We start from the raw sequence: 12,173 nt of genomic DNA, 5'->3' as shown, positions 1-12,173 counted from the left end.
CCAGCCAGACACCCACCTACATTTTGATTTGGCACTTTGACTAGTCTAAAACAGGTGGTTAGAGTCCATGGGCTTTTTGGATGGCTGTTTTAACATCTCTGCTCCACAGCATCTAGGGCATCATTCAGTAATCCTGTTAATCTGCTGGCATAGACCTTGGGGCCCTTGATTATTAGTAGTGCTAGAGGGAATAAGGAGTAAATTAGTGAATACTGAATATCGTGTAATACCAAAGCCCTTACTTGGTTGGTTGAACCAGAGGTTGTTGGAAGATTTACAAAACACAAGGGTCCACCTACTGGACTTGGTTTTCTTCCCCAGGCTCACCATAATCCCCAAGCCCCCCACTCGTCCATTCATCTAGCACAAATTCTATTGAATTATCGTCAATTCCAGAATCCATGCTCTCAGCTGCAGGTTTCAGGAGGCCTGACCAATGTGCTCCTAGCCCCTCTCCAGAGTACTTCTTCAGAACACCTGATCCTCAGGCCTGCAACAAACAGGATAAGCCACAGCAGATTTCCAATAAGCCTTTCAAGTCACTTTACCAACCATCTCACCAAAACCTGTAGCCAGGATACTTGAACCCAATGTAACAAGCATTTCCATGGCAGGGGGTGGGGTGGGGTGGGGTGATCTGGAGCCACAGAGCTGGCTCTGCCACGCTCCACCTGCAGTGGTATTCCAGGAGACACTCTAGGAAGTACAAGTCTGGCACCAGAGTTTAGGACTTTTAATTTGTCCCAAAGTTGCTGAAGCAAAAATCATGATAAAACATTCTGCTTTCCTTTACACCCCCCCAACGCAAAAAAACAAAAACAAAACTATTCGTAGGAAAAAAATGGTTTTGTACATGGGAAGAAACAATATAAATTCAAAACTTACAGATAAGGATTAGCTCTATCACTCATCTCTTTAAAAAGTTTATATGAATATCCAGTCAAAACCAACAGGGTATCTCCCTTGAAATGTTATCTATACGAACTTCCAAGTAGACCACAGGACTGTATACTGTCTTGGAATGTCCTCAGAAGGCTCTGTCATTGATCAGGTAACAGAGTAAAAACCCCAGAGTCCTTTTCTTTCAAACAGAAGAGGGTAAAGACAGAGGGATGGAAGAAACTATTCAAACTTCGTCTTCTTTCCTTGTGGCTTGTGGTCTCCCCCTCCTCCTCTGCCTCCTCGGAAGCCTCCTCGCCCTATAGGAAGCCAAGACATTGAAGAATGAGTACAAAGCAGCCAGGAGTCCTCCCCTCCCCACAGTGATCAGTGACAACCTGGAGGTTGATGCAGGAACCCTGCCCTGGGCTCTGGACACATTGTGAAGGACACGTGCCAGTGTCCAGTGCACACACAGAGGAAGCCCCAGCCTCCTTACCTCCAAAGCCTCCCCGGCCTCTGCCACCAAATCCACCTCGGCCTCCTCTGCCACCACCTCGGCCTCCAAAGCCACCTCTGCCTCCACCGCGACCTCCAAAGCCACCTTCACCCTTCGGTTTGGCCCAGTCCAAAGTAACTTTGTTTCCATCAATTTCACCATCTTCCATGGCCTCCTTGGCAGCTTTGGCATCTTCCTCACTGTTGAAGTCTACAAAACCAAACCTGAAATGCCAAATGAGACTACTCGTTATAGAAAGAACACATACTGCAAGTGCCAAGATTAACCTCACATGTTGGGACAGTGATTCCACAGGAAGTAGATTTGCTCAGTGGAGGAAAGACCCCAAGTGACAGAGTGAAAGGCTTCCTTGTGGAAGGCTGAAACTCATTTTATCGACCCCCTGAAATGTCTCACAGATCAGAATACACCTCTGTGAAGACAGAGGGCAAAATAATGCTAACTGTGAATTGTCTCTTCTTCTCGTGCGAATCCATAAACTGCCACCAATCGACAGAAAGGAGCTCAGTGAGAAGGTATACTAGAAAGGAGGTCTCCGCTGCGTGGACAAGTATTTCCTTTCATCTTACCCTTTGGAGGACCCAGTCTCCCGGTCAGTGACTATCCGTGCCCGAACAGAGCCGTCGAATGATTCCTTTAATGTTTCTTCTGTGGTATCCTCAGACAGACCTTTGACAAACAAGGTTTTGGACGGCTCTACGGAAGAAGAATTGCACATTTTACCTAAAGCCACAATAACCAGATGGTAGCTTTTAATAATGTCCAGTATGGGACTACTGGCCAAGAATGCTCGGCTTAGCAGAAGCTAGCCTTTCACTTAAAAATCTCTGGAAAAAAGGCACATAAAAGCAACTTAGCAAACTAGTGCTCAATTAAAGCAAAAGGCATAGATCAATCATCTCAAGTTTATACTGATCACCAGAGCAGCTGAGGTCCTGTCTCAGATCCTTTATGGAAAGAAGGAGAAGCAATGCAAAGACAGCAATCCCTAAACAAGCTGGCAGCTGTTACAATCACCACATAGGGCAGTAACTGTGGGCGAATGTGCTGCTAGAAGACCTCACTGGATCAGAACTTGACTATCTAGAGGAATTTTCTTGGGATTTCATCAGTTATGTTCTCAGATAATCAATCATCATATCCAGTATCCTTCACTCAGCAGCAACAGGAAACACAAACGTTCACCTCTAAACTGGACAATGACGCAGCACAGCACGGAGGAGTGCCGACCCTCAACATAACACCATGTTAAACGTAACTTACGGCTTCTTGCATTAGGTGATCCCCTGGGTCCTTGCAACTCCAGCCTGATTGCTCTGCCCTCAATTTCCCTTTTATTACAGGAATTTAAAGCTTCTTTAGCATCTTCAAATGAAGCAAATTCTATAAATGCATACCTGGGAATAATCATCAATACTTAGAGTTAGTTACCAAGCACATAGTTGCTAGGCTGCAGACATCTCATGCCACCAAAGAGATACTTAAATGATGCTCTTTATACCCAATTTGTGAGCTAAAATGATTCAGCCTCTTAAAGCCCATAATAAATATCCTAACCATACTAATTATTTTACCCTTTAGATTTGCCATTTTGGTTCTGGGGCACTTTAATAAAAGTCGCCTTCTCAAATACTTCTTGAAGAGTTTCTTCTGTTGCATTGTAGGAGAGATTGCTTAAAACCAGAGTTTTTGATTCACCTACAAAGAAAAAAAAAGCCAAATGAAGACTCTGAAACAATGGTTCCTAAGTTCAGTCACAGCTATACCTTATTTGAGAACTTCTATGACTGGGAAGAGTTAACATGTCAATGGACATGCAGGTGGACTTCCACTTGTTACTCATACTGAGTACTTACCATGCACTATTATATTCCTATTACCCAAATATGTAAAAGCTATTTGTTTACATGTTCCTAGAACAAATATTCTAATTTAAAGGCGCATATCATCAAAGTCCTTTAAAGGGTCAAACACACAGGGAGATCTGTCTATGTTCCAATGCAAAACGACTTCATACACCTCACTCAAGACACTGAATTACTATCATAGAGGTACAGAACTTGACCGATCTAGAGCTACATCTAATTTACTAGTGAACTTAAAAAACAACAAAAAAAAAAAAAAACAGTAAAAATGCAAAGATGTCCCTCCATCAATCCTGGAATTCTGTAAATTCTTACCACTCCAAGTGCTATTCTTTCCACCTCTATAGTCTTGATTTTGACCCTTCTCTCCAGTATAGTACAGGGAAATAGATCGCCCATCTATCTCTGTTCCCTGCTTTTCTTCCAAGGTTTTTTCTGCATCAGCTTCTGTCTTAAATTCAATATAAGCAATCCTGCAACAGTAGAAAAAAAAAAAGACATTAAGAACTTTAAAACACACTGATTTAAAAAAAAAAAAAAAACCATGTTAACACAAATGTTCTAATCTCACCAACAGAACCTTGTTTCAAATGAGTACAGTAAAAATGTTCTTAAAGAACTGAAATGTTCTGGTTTCCTGCCATGTTTCACTTGTCCATTAAAATTTTCCTTCCACTACAGAAGGTTGCCAAGCACACCTAGAAAACTTGTTCATGGTAACCCCATCTCACTGCACAACTGCTATTACTTACAAAGCTAGGTACATTTCACAATACTTTGTATATATTTGGAGTCTTTTACAATGACCCTAAAGTATGTTTTCCCACTGCCCAGGTAGGAAGCTAAGGCACTGGTTAAAGATTAGTTTGCACCAATCACACACCCAGGAAAGTGAGATCAAAATTTCTTTTATAAAATCAGAAGTACATTAATTTTAATGGAAGTCGACATTCCTTACACACAAAACATACCCTTTACTCTTTCCATCCTTGCTGACTAATCTGATTTCCACAGCATCTTCAAATACTTCTTTTAATTCATCCTGAGTAACTTTGTAAGGCAGATTTTTAGCCAAAAGTGTTCTTGCGTCTCGATCTAGGTTAAAAAAAAAAAAAAAAAAACCAAACAAATGAAGTGTATTGCTTGAAAGACATACTCTCCCCTCCCTGAAGAACTAATGGAAAAGTTCTGTTCAACAAATAATTTGAGATCCTACAATATACAAGGCATGTACATATACGTACACCCACTTATACACGGCACGGAAGTATAGAGATGCAGCAAATGGCAAAAACACAAGCTGCTGTCACCAGTGAAATCAAATTGCGTGTTGGATACTCACAGCAGTGCTCAAACTAAAACAGGTGCTAAATACTTTTTGAATTAAGATTACGAACATACATTTTGAAACATGACTGTTTCAAAGAGAGAAAAGATAAAGAATACAAAAAGAGTAGTTAGGATCTAATCTAGTTCTATTGAGGAAAGACCTCTATTAACCAATTCTTTTTTAAAGAAGTGTAGTCTTGCTCGGGAATTTAGAAAACCGGCAAGCAGTACATTTATCACTTGAACTCATTTAAACCCTCACATTATAAGGAAACCAATAAAAGTTAAACTATTTACCCTGGCCAACTAGCTCCCGACTAGATATATAACCATTAAGAAGTTAGAAGTCAGTTATCACAATTACCCAGTCTTACATACCTTTCTTACTGTCTTTTCCCTTTGGTTTTTCTAGTTTAATTTCATTGCCAAAGACTTTTAAACCAGTGAGTTCCAAAGCTTTTTCCAGATCTTCAGCAGATTCAAAATCCACATAGCCAAACTTCCTTTAAGACAGTAAGATGAAAAATGCAAAATTACGAATGGGGGGGGAAAAAACCCCATGAAAACATGACTACAACAATCCCTTCCGGGCAAGCAAAATGTGACGATGTGATGATGCAAACAAAAATTAAGCAAAGAAAAACCTATGGTCTTAACAGAAGTCAAGGCTCTATTAAACTGCTGCTATAGAGCAAGGTATCAGGGAACTGATGCAAGTTCACCTTTGAGGTATTAGCCATACTGCTCCTAACAACTGATACTAACAGCAATCAAAAGAACCTGGTTTAGGGGCTCCTGGGTGGCTCAGTTGGTTAAGCGTCTGACTCTTGGTTTCGGCTCAGGCCACGATCTCACAGTTTCCTGTGCTCGAACCCCACACTGGGCTCTGTGCTGGCAGCTCAGAGCCTGCTTGGGATTCTCTCTCTCCCTCTCTTGCTGCCCCTCCCCCACTTGTGCTCTCTCTCAAAATAAATGGAAGTTAGAACCATTATATCTCTTCAAATCCACTAGTTTCAGATCTTTCTAGAAACCTAAGATTCAAATCTTGTAACTTACTAAAAATTAACGCTGTAACAAAATGTAAGGGAGATCTTAGAAACTTCAATTTGGGATTGTACGTTTTGATAATCTAGTAACTTAACTCATTAATGTCTAATATCTGAAAACTTGCAAATCTAGGAGTAATGTGCAGAATTCCTCCATACGCACCTAGACACACCAATTCTGACATCCACAACAGCAAGATCATTTTTAGCAAAAATGTCACTAATGCCTGTTTTTAATTCAGGAGCAGATTTGCTGAAATTCAGGTTTCCAACAAAAAGATTGAATGATGTAGTTGGTTCTGTACCTGTACAAAACAGGAATTCAAATTAGTCTATTTATAAAGTATGGCATGAACTTAAATTTCCAGTGTGAAATTTCTACACAGAGCACATCAGACATCACAATATCACATCAGGCTTCAGTATTAAGTCCCTCTGCTGTTCATCACTTGTGCGATCAGGTGCCACACCCTTCCCCTACCCCCCATTCTGCAAGTTACCTTCTACTTTCTGTTTCTTGGCTTCAGGAGCCGCTTTCTGTTTGGCCATTTCCTTCTTTCGCTTTCCAGGTGCTTCTTTAACAGGCTCTGTACACAAGATTTTCAACACTCTGTTACCAGTGAGTAGTCACACATATTGAAGTGCCTTTTCTTCCCCCCAAGTAACCTCTATAATTTTTATCACTGTACTTCAGAATCTAACTTGATTACCTTCTTCTTCTTCTTCTTCTTCCTCCTCCTCCTCCTCTTCTTCCTCATCATCATCCTCCTCTTCCTCATCATCCTCCTCATCTTCATCCTCATCATCCTCCTCCTCATCTTCATCTTCAGCTGCACTCTTGGCCTTCACAGGAACGGCTTTTGCAGGGATTTTCTTTCCTTTGGCTGGTGTGGTCTCCATAGCTTCTTCTTCAGAGTCTGAAAGAGATGCAACTTACTCAAAAACTCAAGAGAATTCTCCCCAAACCAACTTTAGTTCTTGGAAAATCTAAAGGAAAAGAAATGCAATCCTATCAACGCCACCGTGCTTAGCAGTTACAGAAAGGAGTAAACAGATCTGTTGGAAGCAAATCCCACCTTATGAAAAATACCCACAAAATAGGCCATTTTAAACATTTTCTCAGGGGCAGGCAATCGTTTTGGGTGACTTAAGACTTCTGTACCACAGACACCCCAGAAAATCCCTGGGAGGATTTTCATCTAACTCCTAGACCGTCCTGGAATGTGTAGCATTACTGCCAAAACCTCACCTCTAATGCACCTTCTAAAAACTAGTGCGGAAACAAAAGAACTCCTTACCATCGTCATCCTCATCCTCATCCTCTTCCTCATCCTCATCATCTTCCTCCTCGTCGTCGTCGTCCTCATCATCTGAGGCAGGGGCAGCAGCGGCGGCTTTCATCACTGCCGGCTCGAACTCATCCTCCTCTTCATCCTCCTCTTCCTCATCCTCCTCTTCACTGTCCTCGTCATCTTCCTCATCACTGTCTTCCTTCTTGGCATTCTTCCCATTCTTTGCTCCCTTGGCTGGGGTGGCTGCTCCTTTCTTACCAGGAGTTGCTACCAATGCCTTGCCCGGGGTGGCTCCCTTCTTGCCAGGTGTTGCTACTGCTTTGGCTGGTGCAACGGCTTTTTTGGCTGGTGTGGCTGCTGCCTTTTTGCCAGGGGTGGCAACTGCTTTCTTGGCTGGTGTGGCGACTGCAACCTTTTTTGTTGGGGAAACCATCACCTTCTTTGCTGGAGTTGCGGCAGCCTTCTTGCCTTTTTTCTGAGGAATGATAACCTGAAGAATAAATAAAACCAAACATAAATCTGTTTCCAATCCTGAAGAGTGCCTTGGTCCCATGAGCAAGTACTAAATTCTCACACTGGTTCTGGCTCAAGACCACACGCATTAGATGTATGTTAGTGTGTTAAACTACAGGGCCATGACATTGGGTCCTCCCATGTGCCTGAAGTCACAGCCTTCTTCTTCAGATAAAATACAATACTGAAGCACAAGAAACTGCTCTTAACAGTTAAAATACCTCTGAATTCCTGTACTTCATACATTCTAACTGCATTTAAAGTGGCACAGCTTAATATGGACTCTGACAACAGTCAGTTTGGATCCTACCTGCCACTTTAACAGCCTTAGGAAAAGCTTAAAATAACTTTTAAGCCTCAACTTTTTTTCCCTCATCTGTAAAGGATAACATCAACCTCTCATACTGTTAGAGAGATTACGAGTTGGCATATCTATTAGAAGTCTTGCACGCAGAAAGCTCTACTTGTTAAGTACTACTTAACCATTTAGGATTCTTACAGTGGGTGCTGGTATAAAAAGCTCATTCTTAGAACTAGAAAATAAAACGAGTAACAAATAGACTGGACAGTCAACCCTTGCAAAATTAATAAAGAGTGAGCATCTTAAGCTTGATAAAAACTTCCATTCGTCTACCTTAATTTTACACCCAAAGCCACTTTTTGCTGCTAGTTTCATCAGGTAATGAATTAACAGTAAACCCTTTATCAAATCCTCAACAAATCTAGGCAAAAATATAGGGATTAGTGGTCTTTACAGTGAGCAAACAGTAGCCAGGCATGTTACCAGGTTAACACAGAGAGGTGGCCACCCTCAACCCACACCAAGAGGTTAACAGTAACTAGTATCACACAGCTCATAATCAATCCTCCTTGGAGGCTAGGAAAGGATCTGGTAAGGCTAACCGAGACCTGAAAACAATGCTCAGCAATGCCACTTACTAGACACTTAACAGTCCAGGCTGTTTATTCATCTAGTGTGTTGGCCTAACATACTAAAACTAGAAAAATGTCACGATTTAATACAACATATGGCACCAAGCCCTACAGAGAGCACAGGAAAAGGAGACTCTAAATCTTTTCTGTCAAATTCATTCAAATACTTACCCTGTATCTCAACATGCCAATGAAGAGCTTGGGAAACAATCTCCGCAGACCATGGATGAATGAATATAATCTTATTTTTGCCAGTATTTTCAGACATTTGATACCACCTGTTTTAACTCTCCGTTTCGTAGTTTAACACAACTCGGCATGAAGCTATATATAATTACCTCTTCTCCACTGCTATCATCATCTTCATCTTCTGACATTTCCTCATCTTCACTGTCTTCTTCTACCTCCTTAGGGGGAGGAGCCATTTTCTTGGGGTCACTTTGATTTTTACCAGCCTAAAACAAACAATTAGCACATCACACCTCCAACATCTCAGACCATTCATATTTTCCCATCATTCTTAAGCATAGTAAGCCACCTCCTTTTTTTTAAATCCGCTTTTCAGACTGCTGGATAAAAATACTGACACGTGAACTACTAGGTAAACTAGTACTGAGGTCAACGTTAAAGCGGTAAGACTCTTGAGCCCCGCTCCCCCATTTTTCCTGTAATTTACAAACATCACGAATGGTTTTAACAGTACAGACAACTGGCCCATTTTAACGGCCAACAACCCATAGCTCTTTACCGCGTGGGGGGAACTACCTTAAAAAAGCCTTTGGTTAATTCTGGCACCACAACGTACACTCTCGCCTGAATCCAAATTCGGGGTGGTGAGGGTCTTTAAGACAAGTTTTCAAAAAACCCCGCTAGCCCTTACAACCTTCGCTCTTCCGAAGTTCTTTCCCGTGGAAACCCCGCCCCTTCCAGACCCGGCGGAGCCACGTGAAGACACCGCGCAGGTCACCATGTGCGCGCAGCACAGCATAAAAAGCACGAGGCAGGGCCTCCTCCTGGAGCCCACCTCGTGCCCGCCCGTCTGGCCGGAGCCGACATCCCGTAGGCCGCAGGCCCTCCGTTTAAAGCAGTCCCGCCTCTCCCCAACTCACGGCCAGGTCCCCTCCGCAGACGCCGGGACACACGCGGCGCGGCCCACGTGGCGGGCCGCGCGCTGGGGCACGTGCGTCAGGAGGCGGGGCCCCGCTTCGGCCCGTCGCAGGAGTTTGGCATCATCCCTCCACCCCAAGGCCCGGCGCCCCCTCCCCACTCAGTCTCGAAGTCTTTCCGCCCCACCACAACCACCCGCGGAACCTGCCGAAGCCCTTCACCTCGCCACCGATTAGCCAAAAAACGCGAGACCTCCCCGCTAACCACGCGAGATTTCCCGCAGCATGGCGCCCTCGAACGCGCCCGGGACGGCGCGCAGGCCCTCCTCCTCGCGGCGCCGCGCGCGCCCTCCTCAGAAAGCAGGCCTCGACGTCCATGCTTGCGCAAGCAGGCTTCTTACTTTTGCGAGCTTCACCATGATGGCGGCGTATGCCGGCGGAGTGTGTGGCGGGCGAGTGGCGCAGACGAGTCCAGAGGAACCCAAGCAACGGCGATGGCGGCCGCTGGTACAGAATATCCCGGAGCACGTATGCTTGGCTGCCAGCTAGAGCTCGAGACTGAGGCGAAAGACTGAGCCTGCCCAGTAATCGCCTCTGGAAAGGCGACGACGGCGTCCTCGTGACTCCGTCTCGGCCAACCAGAGGTTGCGTCCATCCTATGGACCAATCGCGAGCCTCTACCCAAGAACGGCGCGAGGCGGGGCGCAGGCAGGAGTGGGCGGGCCGAGGCGGGCACGGGAGGGGGAGGGGATTCGGTGGCGGCGCCCTGGGGGCGGGATTCGCTTTGTGCAAGGCCGGCTCTGATTGGGTGGTAGGCGCGCGGTTCCTGAAGAGCCTCTTCGCGGCCCGCGCTCGCGGCGCTTGCGCCGTAGGACTGACGCTTTTGGCGCCGCTAGTTCCTGAGACGCGGGGGGCTGCCTATGGGTAGTCTCAGGTATCTGACCGTGTCGGTGTCCTGTCTACTCGGGGGAGGGAGGGGTCCGTGGAGATCTTGGGCGGCCCCACGAGCGGCTGCAGTCCGCTCTCCACGCTGAGCCGCCCGGCGGCCGTGGAGAGAGTAGTTCGTCCCCATTTCCCTGCTGATGAGCCCGAGACCTCCCGAAATAAAGGGACCGCCAGGTTCACAGCGCCCGCGTAGGAGGCGCACTTCAGCCTGGCCCGCCAATGAACCCGAGCCAGAAAATCCCCGTCTGCAGGTGACTCTCTCCCAGGCCACGTGCCTGAAGCTGCCTCCTAAGAGCTGTTAATAAAAGACAGTCGCCTATGTCGGTGAACAGTGCACAAACATTACATTTAGTGTCAAGTAGCCTCATGAGCTGGGTATTTCTGCCAACGAGGAACAAGACCGGAGAGGTAACTTTCTGGTGGTCACCGGGCATTATAACTGGGGTGGGGAGAGGAACTTGGTGAGGCTAACCACAGGCCAACCCTTTGACCACTCACAAGTTCCCCTTTTTGTTATTTGGGACTAAAACATAAATTAAAATGTGACTTAGAAGTCAGTCTCACCAAATGGTCCAGGAGTTAGTCAAAAGAGGCAAGGAAAGGTTTCCTCTGGCAGAGGCACAGGAGGTTCTTTGGGTGGTGCTTTTGCCAGTTCTGATGGGTCACTGTGGGCAAATTTAGTTGGTGCCAAACTTGACCCAGAGCACTTCCTTCAGTATAGAGCTTGCCTAGGATATATCCTGGGCATCTGGTATCTAAATGTCTCTGCAGGGTTGCCTGGGTGGCTCATTCGGTTAAGCTTCCAACTTCTGCTCAGGCTCAGGTCATGATCTCACGGTTCATGGGTTCTAGCCCCGCATCGGGTTCTGTGCTGACACCTCCGAGCCTGGATCCTGCTTCAGATTCTGTCTCTCCGTCTCTCTCTCTCTCTCCGCCCTTCCCCCCTCAAATAAATAAACACTAAAAAAAATTTTTTTAATAAAAATAAATAAACGTTTCTGCAAAACCAGGATACCTTCAGCTATGATGATATTTCCACAATTGAACTGATGTCCAGAGTTGCCTCTGGAGATTCTAATTAAAGAGGTTTGAATTGGGGACCAGGATTTTGTATTTTAACAAGGGCCCATGGGGATTCTTAGGGAGCAATCAAGTTATTTTGCAGTGCTTAACTAGCATACTCCTGGGACTGAGTGTGTAGGAAACCCACAGCTAGCCACTGGGGCTCTGATTAGGGAGGAGGTTGGGGCCAGTTCTGGGGTCAGCACCCTGCTTTTCTGACCTATGGAGACCCCCTGAGGAAGTTCATATTTTGAACTCTGGGATGGGGACCAAGGGGACACTTACTGGGTGGGTTATGGGGGACAAAAAGAACAGCATGGGCCCAGACATGGTGGAATAAGAAGACTCTGGTGTTTTCAAGCAGTTTGGCACAGAGCAAGATTAGGGTACTCATAGGAAGAGCCTAGAGAGATGAGAGGTGGGCATGATCAAGTGACAATATTCTACAACTATTGGTGTGGCTGGCTTCTTGTCATTCAGATCTCAGTTTATATCACCTCTTAAGAGGTGATCATCCTTGACCCTCCAATGAAAGGTATCACTTGGGGACTCCCTATCACATCCCCCTAATTGAGTCATCTGCAAGTACTTATTACTGGCATTTTTCTTGGCCGTTAATTGTCTGTTTGCTCCCTCCCTGGCCATGAGAACATAGACTTTGTTGTCTGCTGTATTCCTGGCAC

General features: G+C 45.2%; 1 protein-coding gene and 3 non-coding genes across 4 annotated transcripts; all 4 read right to left on the bottom strand.

Annotated features, from left to right (window-relative positions):
- Nucleotides 1-718: 718 nt before the first annotated feature.
- On the bottom strand, nt 719-10,053 carry NCL (nucleolin). The gene is made up of 14 exons (XM_047084058.1): nt 9,885-10,053; nt 8,716-8,832; nt 6,938-7,421; nt 6,350-6,556; nt 6,140-6,226; nt 5,803-5,944; nt 4,972-5,096; nt 4,236-4,359; nt 3,580-3,737; nt 2,974-3,097; nt 2,663-2,796; nt 1,969-2,095; nt 1,379-1,602; nt 719-1,199 (listed from the first exon to the last, which is right to left on the bottom strand). The coding sequence occupies exons 1-14, from the start codon at nt 9,900-9,902 to the stop codon at nt 1,123-1,125; spliced, it is 2,148 nt and encodes a 715-aa protein (XP_046940014.1). The 5' UTR covers nt 9,903-10,053; the 3' UTR covers nt 719-1,122.
- On the bottom strand, nt 1,785-1,916 carry LOC124516799 (small nucleolar RNA SNORA75). Its single transcript, XR_006963190.1, has one exon. It is a non-coding gene; the product is annotated as a small nucleolar RNA SNORA75 (small nucleolar RNA).
- LOC124516820 (small nucleolar RNA SNORD20) lies at nt 2,463-2,543 on the bottom strand. Its single transcript, XR_006963209.1, has one exon. It is a non-coding gene; the product is annotated as a small nucleolar RNA SNORD20 (small nucleolar RNA).
- LOC124516812 (small nucleolar RNA SNORD82) lies at nt 6,027-6,095 on the bottom strand. Its single transcript, XR_006963201.1, has one exon. It is a non-coding gene; the product is annotated as a small nucleolar RNA SNORD82 (small nucleolar RNA).
- Nucleotides 10,054-12,173: the final 2,120 nt, after the last annotated feature.

This window comes from Lynx rufus, unplaced genomic scaffold (genome assembly GCF_022079265.1).
Source record: "Lynx rufus isolate CCGP_SWC_20201006 ecotype Redwood Valley unplaced genomic scaffold, mLynRuf1.p SCAF_2, whole genome shotgun sequence".
NCBI classification, from domain to species: Eukaryota; Metazoa; Chordata; class Mammalia; order Carnivora; family Felidae; genus Lynx; species Lynx rufus.
The sequence above is the reverse complement of the archived record's forward strand: the minus strand, read 5'-3'. Positions and strand labels throughout refer to the sequence as shown.

What these genes read in the sequence shown, in the direction of transcription:
- NCL (XM_047084058.1), bottom strand. An exon ending in CAAGAAACAGAAAGTAGAAG is followed by an intron (nt 5,945 to 6,139) that starts GTAACTTGCAGA and finishes TGTTTTGTACAG; the next exon opens with GTACAGAACCAACTACATCA. An exon ending in GGGAAAAGACAGTAAGAAAG is followed by an intron (nt 4,360 to 4,971) that starts GTATGTAAGACT and finishes TTTTTAACCTAG; the next exon opens with ATCGAGACGCAAGAACACTT.